This window comes from Oryzias latipes, chromosome 12 (genome assembly GCF_053564925.1).
Source record: "Oryzias latipes strain Hd-rR chromosome 12, Olatipes_Hd-rR_3.1".
NCBI classification, from domain to species: Eukaryota; Metazoa; Chordata; class Actinopteri; order Beloniformes; family Adrianichthyidae; genus Oryzias; species Oryzias latipes.
The window spans coordinates 28,820,058-28,843,063 of NC_136248.1; the positions used below are offsets into that span (position 1 = coordinate 28,820,058).

A 23,006-nucleotide genomic window follows, 5' to 3' on the forward strand; every position below is an offset into this window, starting at 1 on the left:
CACTGATGTACTTTGATCTAGGAGTTCACCTTTAACGTCTTTGGAGGTTGTTCTGGCCTCTTTGGACACAGTTCCAACTATCCGTCTCCTCAATTTGTCATAAATTTTCCTCCAGGGAGGTTGGCTACTGTCCTGTGGGTCTTAAACTAATATGTGCCACTGTGGTTACAGGAACTTCAAGCTGCTTAGAGATGGTTTTATAGCCTTTAACTTTACCATGTTTGTCTATAATTTAGTTTCTAATGTCCTGGGACAATTCTCTCCTTGGCTTTCTGTTGTCCATGTTCAGTGTGGTTCACACCTTTTAACCAAACAGCAACGTGACTATTTGTCTCCCTTTAAATAGGCAAACTGACTGGTTATGGGTTTGAAAAAAGCTGTGATGTCAATTAAAGGACATACCTGAGTTCATCATGACCCCCTGGGCAATAAGTTCTCAGTCTTTTATGGAGGTACCATCATTTTTGTCCAGCCCTGTTTCATTAGTTTGTTTTATTTAATAATTCTGTTAATCAACAAGTCAAAAGTAAAGGCTGATTTTGATGATTTAATTTTCAATAAATTTTAATTTATTGTTACTTTTGAACGTTTCAAGTCCTTTCGGTAAGCATTATGGACTTTCTTTCTTTAACTGAGGGGTACCAACAATATTGTCCACCCCTGTACGTTCACCTTTTTTAAAGTGTATATTTATTAGATTGAATTCATTCAGATCATCAGACTGATGATCAACCTGATGCCCAATGTTTACTTCCATCAGTTTAAGGGGTGGTGTGTGTTTGTGTGCTCTTTTTTAAAAAAATATTTTACTTGTTTTTACATTATCTATTCAGATGTACAGCACTCAGTATTACAAGGTATGAAAGGGTATGAAGTGCTGTAGAAATAAAGATTGCTTGATTTGATTTATGTAGAATTTCTTTGCCACACCTCAGCTACAACCAAAGTTAAACTTTTATTAAAGGGTGTGTATCATGCTATGATTAAGCCTTTCAGAGTAAACTCTATCCATATAAGTGATTACTATATATATAACCTTTGGCACACTAAATCATTTTTTTTAATGAAATGTAAGTTGTCTTCGCAGCTCATTTTCCAATCCAGAAGTAAGACGACTCGATCTCTGAGGCTCCGCCTTTTGCTCCTTGTGGGTGCCACCCATTTCATGATGTCAACCTAGAACAGACCTACGCAGCATTTCTGCGTTTGCGCACGAAAACAAACAACATCCTAACGTCTGCAAAGATGGATCTTCATATTATGCATAGAAAATTAAAGCTTTTTGGCCGCTGAGAAAGTGGGTTTGTGTTAGCCTGGGGGCGGAGCTGGCACCACAGACTCTTCCTGGAAGGGGCTGTTCCTCACTTTGTGATCTCACAATGTGACTCGTTTTGGTGAGTGGGAGGGGCTGGTGCTCAATAGCAGGTTTTTAGAGGAACACTCAGAAATCCGTTGAACAGATCAAAAATACCACTTTGGGTTGTTTTGTTTTTTTTGTGAGGAATGAACATTATAATACTCTTAAAAACTCAAAACAATGAATTAGCATGATATAAGCCCTTTAACACTAGCAATATTTACCTTTTCTTAATTAAACATCTTTATTATCAGGCATCACCACCAAGATCTGCCTGCTTACAGCCATGCCACAGCTTTTCAATGAGATGCAAGTCCTCACACCATCATACTGCCACCTCCATGTCGCTATCATACATCATACAGGTAGGCCTATATTTGGAGGCACACCCTTCAAATGCTCCTCTTTGCTCACCCTTGAATTATCTGTCCAAAAGATTTAAGAATAATTCCAATGTTTGGTCAAATGTGAGACTTTATGTTCATTTTGACTTTGGAGTGTGATTCTCCTTCAATTTTCCCATGAGGCCATGTTTATTTTTGTAGTTAAATCACAAAGTTCAATCTTTTTAGGGTCAAATGAGCCTGGTTGTTCGGATTTTCTGAAGACGTCTTGGGTGCGTTTGGAGTTATTTTGCCATTGTGTGCTAATGCTGCTGAACCTTTTTGATATAACTCTTAAAAGTTTGCTTCTAACAAACTTAAATAGTGTGTTTATCCTCAATTCTGATGAGTTTATCTTTGCAAATATCATACAATAATGCAAATTACCTCTAAACTGTACATCCTTGATTGAAACAGCACAACCTGAATGCTAACCTGAAACAGGAAAAAATTCAATCTGTATTTAATTTGTTTAACTAGCAAGTGTAGCCTGTAACACTTCCCATTCTATGCTGGGCAAAGCGGACTGGTTGCTAAATATGAAAATGTTTATCTTTTTAAAGAACAATCTGTTTCTTGTGTGAATCTATTGTAAAGCATCTCTAGACGACTCAATAATAAAAACCCTCATTGTTTGCAATAACTGACAGTTTTTAAAGAGGTTTGGTTCACCCCCACCCCTGCCAAAGACAGAGAATTTCAACAGAAAATATTCTAATTATCGAGTAACTTAATTCAATGAGTCAACGAGTTTGATGTATTTTTATCTATTTATTTATTCTAATATATCCTTAACCCTTTAGTTGAAATGAGTCTGGTTTGCTTGGTTTGCAAAAGCAGGCAACAACATTAAAGCATCGGCTCAGAAAGAGAAACATTGATCTCACTGCACCTCAAGTTATGCAATAAATAATGTAAACTCCTCAACCAAAGCCCAGTTACTAAGTTTAGTCTTTTTCTTTTTTAGTTCTGTTTGATTGAACAAGCAGCCTCACTCAAACCACACAGCACAAATGCATTTCGACTGTCCCTGGAATATGTATTCGCAGGAGCGAGTCAGCCAGCGTTCATGTTTTATTTTTGACGCTGAGCCCTCTGAATAACATTTCCCCATTTTAATTTGCAAAGTCCAGTCCAATAAATGTTTTGTCTGAGCACAGACAGTGTGTGGAGAGCACTTTGGGTATGTGCAGGACGGCAGATGGGTCAGCATCTATTTAATCAGGGGGGGGGGGGTAAAACAGTGCTGGCAGAGTTGTGTGTGTGTGTGTGTGGGGGGGGGGTGTTATACTGTACGGCTGGGTTGTTTAAATTTTCATTTCCATCAGCTGCAGACGATTTGGTAGCTTTCAGCTGAACTGTGAGGTCTGGCATCTTGGAGAGAATAAAAGTTTTATTTATGGTGTCGCACTTCTCCATGTCTCAAAGAAGAAGTCGGGGCCGAACCAGGAGATGCTGTCTAAAGACCATTTTTGTTCAACTGTGACAGTAAACCGCAGTATTGTGTTAAAGTTCCTATATTTTGCGTGCCGCCGTTGCTGTTGTTCCCCAACTTTTCTTCCTCTTTTGGTGTAGACGATGCTCGCTGGTGTCTGTGGAGGAGCTCTTACATGGGGGCCAGCCCTTCACAAAGCTGCTTACAGTTTCTTTTTAGCATAGCCAGGACAGTATAGGGGATTTCTGCAAGCCAGCACGGTTTCTCAGCCATAAGTAGGCCACCCACAATCACAGCCATGCGCCTCACATGGTAACTCCAACATTCCAGGCCTCTGACAGTCAAGGGATGTAATGATTCTTAGAGAAAACGGAGAGAACCGGGGTCTGAAATGAGCTTACGTGCAGAGCTGAACGTATTCTTGTGCTTTTGTTGGCACATCTTTGTGAACTATGAAAAGAAATGCAGGAATGCAGGGCGTTTGATTCACTCTCAAATACTTAAAGCGGGGGGAGAGATGTGTATTTCCGATCTTTGTATGCTGTAAAAAGTAATCTCATCTTCATTCGAGGATGCTGATGATAAAATCAAGGAGAATCCTTTGGGATTGACACAGAAAGTTATGTAATTTCCAAAGGTGTTTCATGCTGCATGCAGAAGGACATGGAAGGGGGTGTGGGCCGCGTTGCAGCAACGCCATTGGCCCAAATCTGTGACACGGATGACTGACAGGATCCCCGACCAATCAGAGAGCGCGCCTTTGTCTCGCCCCTTCGGCCAAAGGGGCGACGTTGAAGGGAGCATTTGTTCGGGACGGGGAGACTGTGCCGTTATGCCGTCTGGCTGTATTTCGTAACACTTGGTACTTGTCATTAAATCGGATTTAAACTTGAGCGAAGGATTTTTTTTTTTTAGTTTACCCCTGCAACCGAGCAGAGGCTGGATCCGTTTGGACCTTTTTATCGATCGTTTCACGAAGTTTGACGAAGTGGAGGCGATTTGTGGGAAGAGTCGTTGGAAGCGTTCGTGGTTTTTCGTGCTCCCTCCCTGTCTCTCTCGGTGAGTTCCTGCTGCCTCAGCTCGACAACTATGCTAGCAAAAAAACTTTTTTTTAACGCAATGTTAAAAAATCTCGGAGATTTTTTCTGTGTGTGTGTGTGTGTGTGTGTGTGTGTGTGTGTGTAGCCGCTAAAAGTAAATGATTAAAACGTAATGCATCATCTGTTTAAACTTTCATTTTGAAGTACTTTTTGCTAACGCGGCTAACGGCTTCGTGAACATGTTAGCTAGTAGCAGCCCTAAAGCTAAAAACTGACTACTTTAGACAGGTTTTTTTTTAATGAAATATTAATCTTTATACACACTAAAACGCTTACAAATGTGCGGGTTTAACCCGCACAGAAGCGAATTTATTCCCGGCGGAGGGAGGAAGGAGTTCATGCTAGCAGCCGTTTACTGGCCGTGCAGTAACTTTGTAAATCATCACGGTCCTGTAAAGTAAGTGGCTCATAATAATGAAGTGCAGGACAGTGAATTATTTACTTTTGTTGCAGTCACTTTGAGAAAAAGTACCCCAGAGTTGATTTAGTGTTGGAATAAATAGTTATGGTCAGCAAACAAACTTTTATTTTTATGCTGGTAGTTATTTAAAAAGCTTAACTTTATTATTAAACTTGCTTTGCTTTATTTTTCTCTTTTGAATAGAACTCAATTGCTTTTTGCTTGTTTAATTGCATTTTTTAAAATGTGCGTTTTTTTATGTAACTTTTTTTTAAAAGCTTTTATTTTGAAATTTACCCAAATGGCTTTTTCTTTTTTGCATGTACTTTTTAGTCTGTTCCTCTGGTTGAAGATGGCCCCTCTCCTCTCATCTTACAGGTCTGGATAAGCACTCAGAAGATCACAGCTGCAGGCCATTTACTGATGGGTACATACAGTGGGGCCATACGACAAAAGAGCCGCACTTTATTGCCAAGAGACGAGAACTGTGGGAGAACGTCAGTCGTCTCCATAAAACGGCTTTTATAGGTTAGTCGTTATTGACAGATGAGCACCTGGAGCCAAAAGCACCGCCGCTGATTCCAGCCTGAGAAAGCGCCTCAAAGCAAAACGATCAGTATGAGCGCCGAAGCATATCAGTACAGAGCGCTTTATGACTACAAAAAGGAGAGGGAGGAGGACATCGACCTCCACGAGGGGGACGTATTGTTGGTAAGCAAAGGAGCTCTAGTGGCCCTTGGGTACACGGATGGTCTGGAGCAGCAGCCAAACAAGATTGGCTGGCTGCCGGGCTTCAATGAAACCACTCAGGAAAAGGGGGACTTCCCGGGGACATATGTCGAGTACATCGGGAGGAAGTGGATCTCCCCCCCCACTCCCAAACCGAGGCCCGTCCGACCTCTACCTGTGGCTCCCAGCCCCGTCAAAACCGACGAAGAGTCCGACTCGGAACAAGGTGAGTTTGACACTTTTCCGCTTCCAACAGCAGTTTTAGTTTTTGATATTTTGTATTTTTGGGTCAATAAATTTGACGCAGATTTAATGGCGTCCAGCTGCAGTGAATGTAAACCAAGCTTGGTCCCGGAGGACAATGGTGCTGGTGTGTGCCCCGGGCTCAGAACAGGCCGTATGGTACCAGTGGATGTCATCTGTTTTTCTGCTCAAACAGCATCCAAAGGGACCGTTGTTCCCGAATTAGCATCGAGAGGGGGGCCTTTGATCCAGACGCAGTAAAAGCTAATTTCATGTTTTCATTTATGCATTTTCACAGTTGGAAATTCAGGGCAGAAGGTGGCGTCGAGCGCTAAATATTTCAGCTTTCTGGTTTCCGGAGATATTTTTAAAACAAACCTGCCTGAGCTGTTTTTATCAGGCGGCAGAAAACCTCTTCCTGGTTGAAACCCAACAGTTTCAGATGTGCCAGCAACAAAACCGACAAACCTTTGCTTCTGTCGAGGATGGTTTCAGTGGGATTTAATGCGTGCTGCATGCTTTCTCGCCATTTTCCAGCTCCTGCAGCTCCTCAACCAACAAGAAAAGCACTTTATGAGTTGAGTGGCGTGATACTATAGCGTTTCCTGCAACGGCCATCATTGCATAAAAATCTCATACCGTTCCATGCATATTGCACATAATTGGGGGCACGGAACATGGAGCTATTTTGGGCTGATTCAAAGCATTTTCTTTCCCTTATCTTTGTGTGGAGCCAAACTAAAAGCCAATGCAGCGTTCCTGTAACATAAATCTGTTTTATGTCCTGATGGCTGTTGGTGCGATTAAAGTTTTTGGCTTTTTTTGCCGGGGTTACAGCTCCAACAAGTGACTCCTGGTTTCGGGGAAACGAGGACCCTTTGAAGTCCGCGGCAGAGTTGTGGGTCAGGCCACAACTATGAGGAGCAATCAAACCCCCAGCCTTTAGAAGACGCTCGGCCCGCCGTCGATGTGCACTTCCAGCTCCGTCTGTCCGTGCGTGTGAAGAAGCAGCTGTAGCTGCCAGGTTTCTAGTTTCTGCCCGCCGTGGTTCGATTGTGAAATTCTTTGCTGCGGTTTGCAGAGCGGGGGCTGTTGAGGGGGATGGGGGGGGGGGGGGGGCAGCTGTAGATGAGCGGCGGCGTCGAGCCCGGAGCGAGTGTGAATGTAGCACAGAGAGAAGAAAAGTCTCTGTGTCCCCGGTCTGAGAAATGGGTGGGGAGCCAGGGGCCCCGGGGTTATGGCCGAGGCAGGGCTGCCGTGAAGGATAGTGTGCAGCGGATTCAGGGCTTGGCGGAGGGGCTGAAGTCGGGGGGGGGGGGGGGGGGGGGGGGGGGGGGGGGGCTTTGAAGAGGGTCTCGTTGCTCCCAGGGTGTTTGTGATTTATTACCCACCACCAAGGGATCCAGCTCCCTTCCTCCTTCCACCACAGCTTTTTTTCCTCCTCCTCCTCCTCTTTTTTCTTTTTCAATGTTTTGATAGTTCCTACAGTCTACGAAGGGGGGGCAAAGAAGGTGGAGAATTGAGGCACGGGGTGGTGGGGGGTTACATGAGTGCAGCAGATGTGGAGAGGGAAGCAGAAAAAGAATAAGGGCAGGGCTGGGAAACTATTCCGATTCATTCCAGCTCCTTTTTTTTATCTCTCGGCGCTGCTCCTGCCTGCGCCGGGCCTCTGAGCTTAGAACAGAAATGTGTTTGGGCTCGCCAAGAGGGAAGAACGCTACATTTAGGGAATTTTAATCTCCAACATCTCCCTTTTAAACGCACTTCAAAGACTATTAGGTTTTCGAACTGCAAAAAGAACACAATTCTTACAGTTTATGTGCACGTTTTAAGACCCACGCCGCTGAAAATTATGTTTTTAACGCAACTTCAAGAAAATTTAGCTTAAAATTGCTTTTGTGACCATTTCATTTTTCAAAAAGTTGTAAATCAGGAGCAAAGCTTGTGGGGTTCATGCCACAACCTCCCTGCTCTGCTTTATTCCGATGCGTGAACGTCTTCGTTTTCCCTCGTCTGAGTTGGCATCTGTTTTAAAAACCGTACGGCTGGAAAGCTCTGATATTGCTCGCCATTTTTGTTGCAGCGGTTATATTCGGTTGGGGTTGTGAGGGGCTGTAAGCTAGTGGGAGATAATCTAAACAGATGGATAGTGGGAAGGGGCGGCATCTCAAGAAGACCACCAGGAACGCTTTTAGAACAGATGAAAAGATAATTGGAGCGTGACTTTAAAGCTGCTGGTTTTCTTTCTTTCTTTATTTTATTTTTTGGGGGGGATTTTTGTGTGTGTTTGTGTAATCGTCTTCCACTCACAACAGTCTGAAGTGTCCTGCAAATGCATGCTCAGTCTTGTTTTAGGAAACATTTCATACTTTTAGTTGCAGTTGAGTTTCATGACTACCAAAACGAGAAGAAAGAGGAGTATGTTGGCAGAAATGAGCGCTTGTTCCCGTCTGCAATGCTCCCGTTCTTGTGCCGTGAATGTGGGGCCTTAAAGTTGCTTCTGGAAGGAGGAAGAGGAGGCGCAGGGAGAGGACTCCACATAGCTGGAGCATCAGATAATGCAGCTCTCCTTCTCTTGGTCTCTTTAGCACTCCGACTGACATCTACTCTATTGAACGCTCTCCCCGTCCATTCTGTCGCTCCCCTCCGTTTCTGCTAAGACTTCACTTTTCGGATAAATTATGCATGGAGTGACTTCGGATCTGCCCATCGGATCAATACGGTGGAAACACCGACGCGATGCTCCTCTGTGGGCAGGAATGCGTTGCGTGGGGGGGTGTGCACAGACTGCACGCTGGACTGATTTGTAGCTTTGTGATGAATCAGTATTGTGCTAAGTGCTGATTGCAGTAACACGCCGCACAATGCAACGGGACAATAAAAGGTTGGGCTAAATAGCCCCCCCAGCGATCGCCGCCCCCTCTCGTGTTGCCGGGGAACTTTCTGAATCCACGAACACGCCGGACACGTTTCCCAGCCCGGGGAGGCGGTTCTTCTCTCTGGGCTGGAAACTTTGTTGCTGGGGTTTTTTTGTGGATTCCACGTTCCCGTTCTGCATCCATGAGGCGGAGCGTTCATGCAACGTGCGTGTCATCCTTTCATTATCACTGCGTTTGTTTCCGGGGAGGGGGGATCACGCCTGAACACAAGGGGGGTTGTTATTGCAGCATTAGCAGGAGTCTCTGCAGAGCTGCTGGGAAAACTCCTGTCATTATATCGCTGAGCTAAATAGCAGGTGAAGTTTAAAACCAAAACTTGAATTTATATTTACCGAAACAGAGGAATTAAGTGAGATAATGGTGGAAAATGGTGAGCAGGCAGCAAAAAAAAAGATCCCTTTGAGGTTTGCTGACATAAACTGCTGGTGTTGTTTACACACAAACACGGAGCATGGAGGCCAAACGCCGCGTGGTCATGTTCAGACACTGACGTCTGAATCGGCAAATCTGCTTTACTGGAGGTGAGGCGCGTCTGCGAAAGAGAAGAGAAATGAAACGCCATGAGATGAGGGTGAGATAAGAGACGGATGTCAGGGAGGCCCAGGAGGAATTTGAAAAATGTGATTTATTGAGAGATGCGTTGTGTTTGAGCGGTGTGGCGTTACATCATATACAGTTCTAGCATTATATATTATATATATATTATTCCTCCGCAGAACGAGCCGTTTTTAGTAGCCTTTTTATGACACAAGAGAACCTGTGTAAGAAAATCCAGCTTCTTTTTACAGTCTGTTTGTTGGAAGGAATGTCATGCTTATAAAAGGCTGAACATCTGATAGTGTCTTTATTAAAGGTTTGCTTTTTTTAATCTTGTATTTGCTGTTGAAGATATTGATCATCAGGAAATGGTGCTTTTATGTCGTGATAGCCATATTTAGGGTTAAATGTTTGGGCTCTAGCAACAGTCCTCTCATTGGCTGCTGCTTCTCCCCTGCGCTGTGTTTTCCGGCCAGCAGGAGGCGCCACCGCCCGCCCTTTCTCATCACTCATTGCCTGACAAAAAGGTCCGGGCATGTCTCTTAGTCTGTGCAAAGGCAGCACCCACCTCTGCAGCTTTGATGCACGTCTTAGTTGTGTGTTTTTGTTGTGGGGGTTCCTTCCTCCAGACGAGAAGAAAGGGCATAACCTGAAAATGCCGGTTACTTGAGCGGCCTTTCTAAATTTACCCAAAGTGGGTGCTATCTTTGGTGCGTCTGTGGGGCCCCCCGGCTCGGTCCTGCCCGCAGTCTGCAGTTCGTCGGGTTCAGACGGACCATGTGAGCTGACGAGACCGTGTCCCACGCCGCGGCGGTCCCAACAGCAGCTGCATCCACTTCCTCCTCCACCTGCGGTTTTTCTGACTGACTGGCTGAGGTACTTGAGGATCTCGTGACGTCTGCCAAACATGCAGACATGTTGAGGCCCGTCTTGAGGGGCCCCCTCTGCCTTACTCTCCTTTCACGGGTTGCCACAGAAACCAGCGCGCTTTGAAAAGTCTTGATTTGCAAATCAAGACTTGAATAAAACATGTTTTTAAAGTGGCTGTTTGTGGTTCCACTAGACTTTTTGTTGAAACCGTCACAAGAGAATGCTGGGAAATCGGTTGGGTTGCAGCTTATTGTAGATTCTTCTTTTAGTGTTGCTGTAGTTTCACGTTGTGGCCAGTAGGGTGATCATTCGATATCGCACCAAAGCATCCTCGAAATCATCTCCAAACATTTCTGCCGTGTCTCTTCTGACACTCGATACAATTCCAGCAACATCAGAGCCGTCACATTGTTGACAGTACCGAGAAGCAAACGTATCTCAAAGCAGCCGCCGCCGCCGCCGCCGCCGCCGCGTGGAAGCGCTGCAAATGAAGGGTTTGTCTCCATTTGGGGAAAGTTTCAAACGTGTTTTCAAGGTGTGATTCCACGATAAAGAGGGGGCCACATGTCTTATGCCGTTGTGTAATCCCAGGTCGAGTTTCACGTCACTCCTGGCTGTGAAGGGAGTTTCTCAGAAGAGTGGCCGGCCACAGAACGGGTCGTGTCGGATGTCTTGTCTCAAAGAACGCTTGCACTTTCAAGGTGTGCAATGGCATCCGCTCCTTGTCCCCACCTCTATTTAAGGAACCCTTTTCCATCTCAAAGTTAGTTGGTTCTGAGAATCCAGCCCCCCCCCCAGCCTGGCATTTCCAGTAACGTCCTCCAGATGAGCAAATGTCCAACAGCGGCTCTGCGTGTTCTGGGCTTTGGCGAGCCCGGTTCTGAGGCGACTGGGGGATAAGGAGCTTCTTCTTTAGCCTGCTGGATTCTGTTTTTCTGTGATTCAGAAGTCATTCTTGCGTGGAAACCTACTGAAAGTTCAGAGAGAGCTTTCCTTTCATGGTTTCCTCAGCATCTTGTGTCTGCGTTGAACAGTCGGGCCTTTCAGTAAAAAAAAAAACATTCTCCAAAATCCACCTTTTCAAATAAAACCCTCGCCAGCTCCTTTCATGTCCACACCTGGGCGCAGAGTTCTGAGGGGGAAAATGGAGTAAAAAGTCCTGGAGCCTGGCTTCCCTGGTGTCACAGGATATTTGCTGAGTTTCTTGGCCTTCCAAACCCTAACTTTAGAAGCCAGTGCCTCCCACTTGAATCAGGCTTTTGTAAATACTCTGCTTTAAAAGTGGTTTCCTTGGTCGTTTACCTGCTTCCTTTGAAGGCTGTTTGTCAAACATCTCCTCGTCTCTGCTGATTCAGGTCACATTAGAGTTCTGTTCACCAGCTCCTCACACAACAGAAGGAAAGTACCTGAAACAACCTCATGGTTTCACTCTGAGTTCCCCTTCTAAAAAGTCGAGTTTGGGGTTTGAGCCTGAAGACAAAGTTCTGCTGTGCTTTTACGGTTCAGTCAGGTGTTTCCTTAAAGATCGGTTCTTTCTGCAGAGAGCGAAGCTTAAACATCGATCTTCTGCAAAGATCCGCTCTGATGAAAAATGGGTTTTAGTGTTTCTAATATGTGCATTTTTCTGACGATGGACGACATGTAAAACCAAAGGAGCTTAATGATGACGTAGAAAATACTGTTCCATTCTGAGGCCTTCCCTCGCAGACACATGGATTCGTGTACATCTTCCTTGTCCTCGTCCGCGCCGATCTTGCTCGCCATTTTTGTTGCACCTGTTATGTTAGGTTGGGGGTGGGAGGGGCTGTAAGCTACCAGGTAGTAAAGTATTTTTATGTTGGGTAAAAACAGCAAGTCGTAATTAAGTACCACTGGGAACGCTTTGAAAATGGATTCAAAGATGATCAGAGTGGGACTTAAGGAAACTTTTTTTTTACCCAATTCCCTCCAGGCTCCTGTTTGCCGGACCTGACAGAGCAGTTTTCCCTCCCGGACACCGCTCCACCCATGCTGACCAGGCTGCTGGAAGCCATAGAGAAGAAAGGTGAGCTCACCTGAATTCCCTCTCTTCGCCCCCCACCTCTTTTCCTTTCATTCCCTGACCTCTGTTATACTGTCTGCAGGGCTGGAGAACCCCACCCTGTACCGAACCTTCACTGCAGGAGCCGGACTGGAGGTCAGGCAGTACTTTGAGTCAGGTGAGCTCCATCTTCCTCCCCGACCGCCTCCGACAGCGCCAGGGCTCAGTGTTGTTCCAGATGCTTTGTGTGCCGTTTGATGCACCAGAACCAGCCGCTAACCTCAGAACCCGTGCTGCAGATCCTCCATCCGCAGACCTGGATCAGCTGGATCTGCCGGTCTTGTGCGACGGCCTGCGCCGGTACCTGCTGGACCTTCCCCAGCCCGTCGTCCACCCGGCACTACAAGTCCAGATGGTCCACACGGCCAAAGGTGGGAGCCGTGACGCACGCTGACCCCAGTTCTGCTCTGCCGTCTCCACAGAAGTGCTGACGTAACGCGGCCGCCTGCTGAACACACCCGACTTTGAAGACAAAACCACAGGAGTGCAGCTTTGCTTCTCAAAGCCGACTCTCACGTTAAAGCTTTTTTCCCCTAGTGTAGTATAAAACTTAAAAAAAAAAAAAGCAGCAGACTGAAGCACATTTTGTCTTTGCTTGCCCCCCCCATCCGTTCTGGTGCTGCATCTTGCAGGCACAGAGAGTTCTAACCGCAGCCTCTGCTGCAGCTCTACAGTTTTTGTGTCACACGGCCAGAAACAGGATATCTGTGGTTAATAGGAACTAAAACAAGCTTGAGGGTTTATCTTCAGCATCTCTGAGCAGCCAATCACCTGCCAGCGTGCTGTACGCTCAGTCAGACACGGTGTGTCTGTGCGGTTTGCAAGACTTTGCTGCACATGACGCGTTTTTCCACACCGCTTTGTGCCTCTCAGCCGGAAAAAAAACAAAAAAAAAAAGGGCTCAGTCTGTTTCTTCCTCTGACCCTTCCACCGCTCTACCTTTTTCCCCTCACCAGAGGTGGCGAACCCTGAAGAATGCGCCCAGCTGCTGCGCCGCGTGGCCAGCACCCCCAGCCTGCCCCACCAGTACTGGCTGGCCCTGCACTGCCTGCTCAGGCACTTTGCTAGAGTGTGCCAGAGCGGCTCCAAGAACCTGCTGAGCCCCAGAACGCTGGGGGAGATCTTCAGCCCCGTCTTCTTCAGACAGCAGTCCGTCGGGTGAGCAGCTTTGACTAACGCAGACATGTGCGTGGGGGGGGGCTGTTTCAGGCTCTGACTGTAAGCGTGTTTCCTCGTCCTGGCAGCTGTGAACCCAGCCTGGACGCCTACATCAAGATCATTGAGGTTCTGGTGACCACCGAGTGGAGCGAGAGTCGAGCCGCTCCAGGTGAGTCTGCTTCCTGCATGTCCGCCTTTAGCCGTTGTTGCTTCGGAGGATTTACTATGGGATGCACGCCCTGCCAGGGCTAAAGCACCGCACAGACAGACAGACAGACAGGCAGGCAGACGGACGGCGGAGTCAGAAATAGCAACAAAGCGGTGAAGAGGTGGGACGTTCAACCACTGCAGCTGAAGTAGAGCAGCACATGCAGATGAAGGTTTCTGATTCACTTTTCCAAAACTGGAGGTTTGTAGATTCAGCGAGATGGAATCAGAGCTGCTGATCTTCTGCTTCAGGAGATTTGTCCAACCTGGAGGACAGATTTGTGTGTCGCTCGGACGGAGCCGTTGTGTGTGTGTTTGTGTGTGTGTGTGCCAGAGCGTTTTTTCTTTTGGCGGTTTGGACTATTTATGGAGCAGCTGTCAGTCATTTGGATGTGCAGAGTAAAGGTGGGAGCTGTGGCTCCAGGATGGGTGACGTACGCAGATCTGGGCTCAACATTATGAGCAGAGGACTTTGCTTTGTCTTGTATCTGTGCACGTGTTTGTGCGTGCGTGCACGTGCGTGCGCCTCCTCCCAGTTACTGCCTGCCTATTTTAAGAAAGCGACAAAAGGCCCACTTAGATTTGGTTGGCTGGAAAGTTGGCCCGCTGCGCCACAGAGCTCTTCTTGTTAACTGAGGCCTGCTCCAGCCTCCCAGCCCCCAAACCACTGGATATCCACAACTCCTGCCCCCCCTCAATGTGCTCAGTCAGCAAATATTTGAAACTTTGCAAGTTAATCATAAGACCGAATCTCTCCCCCCTCCTTTACAAACAGAGAGTGGGGGAGTGGCGGACTGGGGGGGGGCGTGCACAAACGCAGCTGGTGTTCAGAACAGGCTGCGGCGGAGCAGCTAATCATTAACTGCGCGCCTCCACGTGAGCAGACAGGGAGACTTGAGCGCTCGCAGCAGGAAGTGAGCCCGTCAGTCTGGAGTCGAGACCGGTCGCTCCTGTGTCACGCCGAGCGGATTGCCCTCCAGGACTTCTGAAGGAAGCGCACAAGTCCGGGAGCTTTTAGGAACCGAAGAGCCAGGCCTGAAGCATGAAATGGAGCGGAGGACTTGAATGCAGCTCTGTTGGATTTACTGCGGCTTTTGGGAATACCGGAGACGCTTCGAAGAGCAGACGGATTCAGGCAAACATGCTCAGCTCTCAGAGTAAGTCTGATGGCTGTTTGTTTCCACTTTAGGCTGAAACCAGAGCATCAGAAAAACCCAAACTAGAGCAGTTTTCTGTCCTCATACGGCTCCAGGCTCTCGGGGAAATCTTTGGGGCTGCGTTCAGACGTGCTCTCCGCTCTGGGATTAACCTCTCAGTCCAAAAGTTCTGACTCGGATGTAAAAAAAAACCTTTCATAACCTGTTTTGCGACGATCTCTTGATCGGGCTAGATCCCTGGTTGATCAGCTTTCACTGAAGCTTTAATTCACTTCTAGGAAGAGTTTCTATTTTCACCCCCCCCCACCCCACCCCCGAGGTAATCAAGCGGGCTATCTGTGTCCCGCCGAGTGTCATGCTGCAGGATTACAGGCATATTTTGGAGATGTGGGTGCTGCTGACCGGGCCAGGCTTTACAATGGAGCTGCGTACGTGCTGCTGCAGCACAGCCCGCTCTGCCTGCGCTGCCAGCAGTGGGAGGAGCCACGACACGCGCTGGGAGGGAGGGGCAGAGCAGGAGAGCAGCTCAGCAGAGGAGGAGGAGCGCAAGAGAGAGGAGGGAGACGCTTCAGGGTTTAGGTTGAGGAGTTGCGAGCGATGCAGGACCGGTCGGTGACAGACCCCCACACTGTGATTGGCTGCGGTGAGTGATGCAACGCGTTACCGAGCAGGCTGCGGGCGGGCAAGTGGGTTTGTGCTGCGCGGCCGTCCCCTGGCTCCTGTCACGGCGCTGTCACGGACCAGCGGACGCGTCTGTGGGGGTTTTTTCGTGAACGCAGCAGCAGTGCAGATTTGTGGGCTAAAAAGACCGGCTGACTTGGCGCCGCCGCCGCTAGCCTCCCTGTGACCGTTGGCTCCGCTCTTATTGGTTCATTGATCCTGAATCCAGAGAACAGAATCCTGCATGAAAGCTCTTTTGATTTTCCTCCTGGGCTGCTCCAGACACCTCCTGAATGAGATTCCCCCCCCCCCCCCCTTTTAAATGTAACCCTGGGCGCGTTTTGTCCCTGCAGCTCTGCCTCCGAAGCCCCCGAAGCCCGCGGCTGTGATTAACAACGGAATGAACAACAATATGGCTCTGCAGGACGCAGAGTGGTACTGGGGGGAGATCTCCAGGGAGGAGGTCAACGAGAAGCTGAGGGACACTGCGGACGGTACGTTTCTGGTGCGAGACGCCTCCACGAAAATGCACGGCGACTACACGCTGACTCTGAGGTGAGCTGCCCCCCACACACACACACACAGTGAAAGCCTCCTTCCTGCTGCTGTCCGTTTAACTCCCTGCTTTGCTTTTAGGAAAGGAGGAAACAACAAGCTTATCAAGATATTCCACCGGGACGGGAAGTACGGCTTCTCCGACCCGCTGACCTTCAGCTCCGTGGTGGAGCTCATCAACCACTATCGCAACGAATCTCTGGCTCAGTACAACCCCAAGCTGGACGTGAAGCTGCTCTACCCCGTCTCCAAGCAACAGCAGGTGAGGCTCTGTCCCAAAGCGCCGTCAGGCCAGCCGCAACCGCGTCCTGACGCAGATTCTGTCCTCAGGACCAGGTGGTGAAGGAGGACAACATCGAGGCCGTGGGGAGGAAGCTCTGCGAATACCACCAGCAATACCAGGAGAAGAACAAGGAATACGACCGTCTGTACGAGGAGTACACCAGGACGTCACAGGTGAGGAGCTCGCTCACCTGCCGAGGCCGGTTCTGACCCTTTTGCACGCCACTAAAACCCCGCCTCTGCCTGCAGGAGATCCAAATGAAGCGCACAGCCATAGAAGCTTTCAACGAAACCATAAAGATATTCGAGGAGCAGTGCCAAACGCAGGAGCGGTACAGCAAAGACTACATCGAGAGGTTCAGGAAAGAAGGAAACGAGAAGGAGATCCAGAGGTGAGACGCCGGGCGGAAAACCTGAAAAACATTTGATGGCCAAAACAATCACTTAACTTTTTTTTTAAAATATATATATTTTCAGGATCATGGGAAACTACGAGAAGTTAAAGTCTAGAATCAGTGAAATCGTGGACAGCAAGCGCAGACTGGAGGAGGACCTGAGGAAGCAGGCGGCCGACTACAGAGAGATCGACAAGAGGATGAACAGCATCAAGCCGGACCTCATCCAGCTCCGCAAGACCAGAGACCAGTACCTCACGTGAGTACCGTCCCGCCGCCGCCGCCACCACAGCTACCACGGCTGCACCATCTCTAACCCCCATCTGCTCCCCGTCTGCAGGTGGCTGACACAGAAAGGAGTGCGGCAAAAGAAGCTGAACGAGTGGCTGGGAATCAAGAACGAGAACACAGAGGAGTAAGTTTTCCAGGCCTCAAAAAGTGTCCTGGCGCTTTGATGTTTTCAGCTGACGCCCGCCGCTCTTCTCCTCAGTCAATACTCGATGGTGGAGGACGACGAAGACCTCCCTCATCACGACGAGCGCACCTGGAAGCTGGAGAAGATCGACCGGCTGGAGGCTGAGGGCCTCCTTCAGGGAAAGAGAGACGGCACATTCCTGGTTCGGGAAAGCAGCAAGCCGGGATGCTACGCATGCAGCGTGATGTACGTGTCACGGCCGCGCGCCGTTTCTCCACACGCTCTGAGCGCGAGCAGCGGTTGATGGTTGTCCTCTCTTTGCAGGGTGGACGGCGAGGTGAAGCACTGCGTCATCAACAAGACGCCCTCCGGCTACGGCTTCGCGGAGCCCTACAACCTGTACAGCTCGCTAAAAGAACTCGTACTTCACTACCAGCACACGTCGCTGGTCCAGCACAATGACTCTCTGAATGTGACGCTAGCGTACCCCGTCTTCACCCACCAGCGGCGGTGAGGACCCCGGACGCCTTCTTACGGACGCAAAGATGCACGGCCTCGCCGGATTTGGATGCCTGAACCATTTCAGAGACACAAGCCTGAATGTAGATCTCCTGTTTCTTTTCGTTCTCGTTTTCCGTTGGGAGCACAGAATCCAGCCGACTGCTGAGCTCCACCCCTCCCCGAGCGGGCGGGCGAGCGGAGAACATTTGAGGCCTTTTTCCTTCCAGTGCTTGTTCTTTTCCAGAGCTTTACCAGCCGGAACCGGAAGGACTCTTCGCACCGGCCACGACTTCCTCATCTGCGTGTTTTTCTTTGTACGACTGCCCACGTGACCAAAACTCTTCCAATCAGGAGAGTGTGGGGGAGGGGCTTGTGTTGACTGTTCAGTAGCAGACCATGGATCAGCTGACAAATGTAGCAAAACGGCACTTTGAAAAAGACAAACTTTATTTTGTGTTTGGAAACAAGGAGCAGAAAGGACTCGACCCACGCCTCGCCGGTTGGACTTGCAGAAACAAACTCGGATCTGCTGGCAAGTCGAACTATGAATGGACTTGTGTACATAAATCAAATTGTGCAAACTCGTGAATCAAAGTACCAAAAAAAAAAAAAAAAGGATCAGCTCCTGTTTTAGTTTTATTCTGATCTGCTATGCAAGTCTTTCTCCATTTTTACTGTTGCAACACGATATAAGCTTCGTTTTTGCTTGAAAATCTGTTCCTGTTTAAGGATCCAGGAGGATATTTTGTTGAAAATGCCAAGATACAGTTAAAAGAAATGCATATAATTTTTAAAAGAGAGCATAAACTTTATTATAAATGACTTTAACAGCTCCTATGGTGGAAGATGTGAGCGTTTTATTAGGTTTTTTTTTCCTTCAAACTAAAGTCCCTCTCAGGCGTTTGAGCTGCTTCGGTCACAAGTTTTCTTTTTTTTTTTTTTTTTTTTCCGAACATGCAGTCGTGAGTTAAAAGCGCTCAAAACGGCCTGATGGGATCGTACGACCCATATCACCACCAAAACAGCAGTATAGATTTATTTTGTTATAAAGAAAATATATAATGTTCCCATAAGAGAGATAAGCTCACTTTACATTTTACACTTAGTATTTTTCTGTATCAGAAAATCACTGTTTACATGGGTGGATCAGCTCATTTCAGAAAGCGATTTCTCATTTCGAAATGAGAAATTTCAATTAAACGCAGGTTGCCACGGCTCGACTCGTTTCCTTCGACAGCTTTTTTTTTTTTAAATTTTTTTTAGTTTAGCTGTAATTAAGTGTCAGAAACCACTGAACGTGTATATTTTTTTAAACGGGCGTTTTTCCACGCGATACGAGGAGGGAAAAAAAGGCGACCAAGATCAGACGTATATTTTGGGTTCTTCTGCGCGGCGGGCACGGCCAAAGTGAAATCTGTGACGGAAGAGTTGTAGAAGACTTCAGCTGCTTGTTTTCACTGAGCGCGTGACGAGGCTGGCCGCCGTGCAGCACGCACCTCAGTATTAGCTCGGTTCACCTGACATGACGGTACAAAAGTGTTTTTGAAACGATCAAAATCACACCCAACGTTCAAAAGTGTCTTTTTTTTTGTTTTTCTTGATCAGATGTCTCCAAATTCAGAACAGCAGTAAACTAACCGGCACTTAACCCCGACAGCTGCTGGCACAAACATTGTGGTTTTGAAGTTCTCAGATGACGTGCACCATCTTTTTTTAAATTTGAACTTCTGTTTTTGTTTTTTTTTATATGGTGACCCCCTACCCCCCCCACACCCATGGTTGGATTGAAATCAGACAATTTTCCCCTGTTTGGCTTCAGATCTGTATTGGGCTTTGTTAAACATGAAATAAAACACTTGTTTTTATGAATTTCAAGTCGTCGGTTAATTATTTGCTGAACTCGACACTCTGTTGAATAGGGGGTTTTCCCCTGCAGTTTAACACTCTGTAAATTCAGTTCCGTTTTATTTATGTAGACCAATATTACAACAATAGTAGTCTCAATGGGCTTCATGCCAGTAGGTGTAGAAATCAGTCACAAAATATAATGGGTAGTTGGTAAACTAAATTGGGCATCCCTGCCCGTAGACCCGCCTCCTTGTTAAGAGAAAACTCTTAAAAAACAAAACGGACTACGGAGGGAAAAAAAGGAAAAAACCTCAGGGAAGTCCACATGAAAGGGGGATCTTCTCCCAAACAAGTTTCGGAGTTTCCAGGAATTTTTCTGTACCTAGTTTGAACTGGAAATGTGAAATTTTATGCAAGTCATTCTCTCTCAAATGTCATTGTGGCTAAACCCTCAAGGGTGACGATGTATGAAAGTATATGCAGACAGAAATGAGAATCTGACACATCGAGAACCACCAGAGAAATGATGTCGAGGTCATGCTCCACTCCACCGCACAAATATTAAAGCAAGAGCTCTAACAAAGCTTAAAATAACCTCCCAAACTTCTGTCTGCTTGTGGTAGATTTGTTTTTTTTTTATCAGTCACAATGTTGAGTCAAAGGTCATCACTGCTTTCACATGATTGGGACATTTCTCCTGATAACTCATGACAGGCTTCCACTGCTGTGACACGTTCTGCTATCAGGTTTTTGTTCTTCCGCTTTTCATGACTTTGGTGAGCAAAAGCTGCTCAGTTTGTCTTCAGAAGTTACCATTTTTGCTCATAATTGGCAGTGAGGTATGTTCTGATGATAATACTTGAAAATAACTTTCATTTCAGTTGCATCATCTTAATCACAACATTAACTCTTTAGTTCAGGGGTCGGGAACCTTTTTGGCCAAGAGAGCCATAAATGCCACATATTTTGAAATGTAATTTCGAAAGAGCCATACAATAATGTAGTGTCCCTTCCCCACACTGAGGCACGGAGACTTAACCTCTTTTAAAGTTCTTTATTCCGATTACTGCAGACCGCAACAAACGCCGAACAATTCATTCAGCAACTCCTGAATCTCTCCCGCCGAGAAGAGAGCGCTTCTCCCAACTTTATATTCGCTCCTACCGCTCCGCCCCTCCCATTTCCCTTATTCGGCCCATAGCTGAACCCCATTGGTCCAAACTACCTAACAACAGGCTGAGCGACAGAACTGAGAGCCAATCAGATCTCTGCTTGACGCGTTCAATGAACTCCAGAACTTTTAACGCGACCCAACAGCCATCCAACTCAGTCCGCGACAATTTGTTTAAAACTAAATATACAAATGAATGTGTGCATTTGATTTAATTTCAACATTTTTAAAGTACAAGAAGTCTGTGGATTCTTTTTAATAACATTGTTATGCTGTTGCTAATAAATGATGAGTATTTCTTGTGGTGGTTTTGCTGATTGTCTAGTCTGGTTGATCCGTGGTGAGTTTCTGCTTCATGCAGGCGTTGAGACTTTAAACGTGATCGTAGGTCTGAATGTTCTGTAGATGTGAGACAGACTGATCACATGCAGACGCGGAGCCAAACACACACTCACACGCTGCAGTGGGTGACGGGCAGCGGGGTTTTACGTTTTTACAATCCCTGCGCGATTCACCTGCTGCCTGTCCCCACAACCCCTCACCCCCACCCTCTGCTTTCTCCCTCACACATCCCGTCCCCGCATCTGCGCGCTCTTTCTCAGAGACGGGAGCGCAGTTTTGGGCACGGCAATTCACAGGTTTCTGGCTGCTACAAACTCTGTGAAATAATAGATAATAGTAAACTGATAATGCTGGCGCAGATTTCTCTCTCTAAGCACTGCTACTACTGCGCGCCTCTGGCATCGCGCCCGAGAAGGACTGGTCTAATGAAAAAAAAAGTATAAGTAAAGATTTGTCTGCGAGCCACATGTGACCATCAAAAGAGCCATATATGGCTCGCGAGCCATAGGTTCCCGACCCCTGCTTTAGTTGCTCATTCAAGGTTCCCGGTTCAGTCGGTTGACAATTGTTTGTTTTTTCTTTATTGGAATAAAAAAGTCCGGTTTTCTCCATTGTCTTAGTCTTCTGCTCTCTGATTCAAAGCATATTGCAGTTCCCAATATGACCACTGGAGGCTGGGGCCAATTTTTCCATTGACTCTCATGGTAAAGAGTGACATTTTACTCCAGAGCTCTCTACATTTGACCATCACATCTGTCTCTAGATGCTGTGGGACTGTCTTGGCTAACATTTTTCTGCAGCAGCATGTGAGCTACCACTGGACTGGTAGATAGGAGTCGTGGTTCCCCTTTTTAAGAAGGGGGGTTGGAGGGTGTTTTCCAACTACTGGGGAATCACACTCCTCAGCCTCCCTGGGAAAGTCTATACTGGGGTTTTGGGAGAGGAGTTGAGGACAATAGTCAAACCTCAGTCAGATCCAGGAACAACAGTTCAGTTTCTGTTCTGGTCGGGGAACAGTGGACCAGTTCTGCACCCTCTATCGGGTGCTGGAAGGATTGTGGGAGTTCACTCGTACTGTCCATATTTGCTTTGTGGATTTGAAGAAGGTGTTCAACCACATCACCCTGTGCTAAGTCAGACCTGTTCCTGGTTAATGTTGGACTATGGCAGGGTTGCCCTGTATCACTGGTTATCACTGATAGACGGTCCCCAGACTAGACCCCCTCAGCCAGGGGCCAGAGGGGTCTGGTCTGGGAACCACAGGATTTCCCCACCACTCTATGCAGATGATGTTGTCCTGTTTGCATTATCGAGCCAGGACCTCCAGCGTGCATTGAGGGCAGTTTGCGGCCAAGTGTGAAGCGACTGGGATGAGGGTCAGCACCGTTACATCTGAGGCCATGGTTCTCAACTGGAGAAAGATAGTTTGCCCTCTCTGGGTGGGTGGAGTGCTCCTGCCCCAGGTGGAGGAGTGTAACCCTTGTGCTATCCTTGTGCTACCCTTTTAGCGTTGGGAGTGGGGTCATCTAGACCCACTAGACAGTGTGCTGAACCTTTTTTCTTCAATGATTTGTGATCTTCACTGGTGTCCATGGATTACATGAAATCTCTCCACCTTTATCCACCTTTGTCATGGTAGGGAGAACACGTCAATGCAAGGGTGGGGTCATCTAAGATAGCACAAGGGTTAAATACTTTGGGGTCTTGTTCATAAATGAGGGACGATCTGAGCGTGAGATCGACAGGCAGATTGGCGCTGTACCACCAATGCCGCTCTGTTGTGGTGAAGAGAGAGCTGAGCCAGAAAGTAGAACTCTCAATTTACCAGTCAATATTCCTTCCAATACTCACCTATGACCATGAGCTCTGGATCATGACTGAAAGAATGAGGTCCCGAATACAAGCGGCTGAAATGAGCTTCCACCAGTTGGGTGGCTGGGCGTTCCCTTGGAGATGGGGAGAGAACCTGGAGAGAGCTCAGAGTAGAGCCACTGCTCCTCCACATCCATAGGAGCCCATTGAGGTGGCTCTGGCATGCCTCCTGGACTCTTCCCTGGGGGGTGCTCCAGGCATGTCCCACTGGATGGTGAACCTGGGGAAGACCCAGACACTCTGGAGAAAAGTAGTCTCTGGACTGGGCTGGGAATGCCTCTGCCCTCATAGAACAAAAACAAGTCGATTTGGAGCTCTGACATGTGGAATATTACACAGTTTAAACGAGCAACTTAGTGGAGTTTTACAA

General features: G+C 47.4%; 1 protein-coding gene across 4 annotated transcripts; it reads left to right on the plus strand.

The window, feature by feature from the left end:
• The first annotated feature begins 1,592 nt into the window (after positions 1 to 1,592).
• Positions 1,593 to 19,272, plus strand: pik3r1 (phosphoinositide-3-kinase, regulatory subunit 1 (alpha)). 4 transcript variants are annotated; one of them, XM_078956012.1, is made up of 15 exons: positions 1,593 to 1,722; positions 5,054 to 5,630; positions 11,945 to 12,037; positions 12,117 to 12,191; positions 12,313 to 12,444; positions 13,030 to 13,231; positions 13,318 to 13,400; positions 15,609 to 15,810; positions 15,892 to 16,072; positions 16,141 to 16,266; positions 16,342 to 16,484; positions 16,570 to 16,746; positions 16,828 to 16,902; positions 16,978 to 17,148; positions 17,227 to 19,272. In XM_078956012.1, exons 2-15 carry the CDS (start codon positions 5,294 to 5,296, stop codon positions 17,414 to 17,416), a joined length of 2,187 nt encoding a protein of 728 aa, XP_078812138.1. In that variant the 5' UTR covers positions 1,593 to 1,722; positions 5,054 to 5,293; the 3' UTR covers positions 17,417 to 19,272. The 4 variants fall into 4 exon arrangements, with proteins under 4 accessions (XP_078812138.1, XP_023816922.1, XP_078812139.1 ...); XM_023961154.2 differs by lacking the exon at positions 1,593 to 1,722 and adding an exon at positions 3,765 to 4,234; XM_078956013.1 differs by lacking the exons at positions 1,593 to 1,722; positions 5,054 to 5,630; positions 11,945 to 12,037; ... (2 more) ...; positions 13,030 to 13,231; positions 13,318 to 13,400 and adding an exon at positions 14,154 to 14,595.
• The last annotated feature ends 3,734 nt before the right edge of the window (positions 19,273 to 23,006 follow it).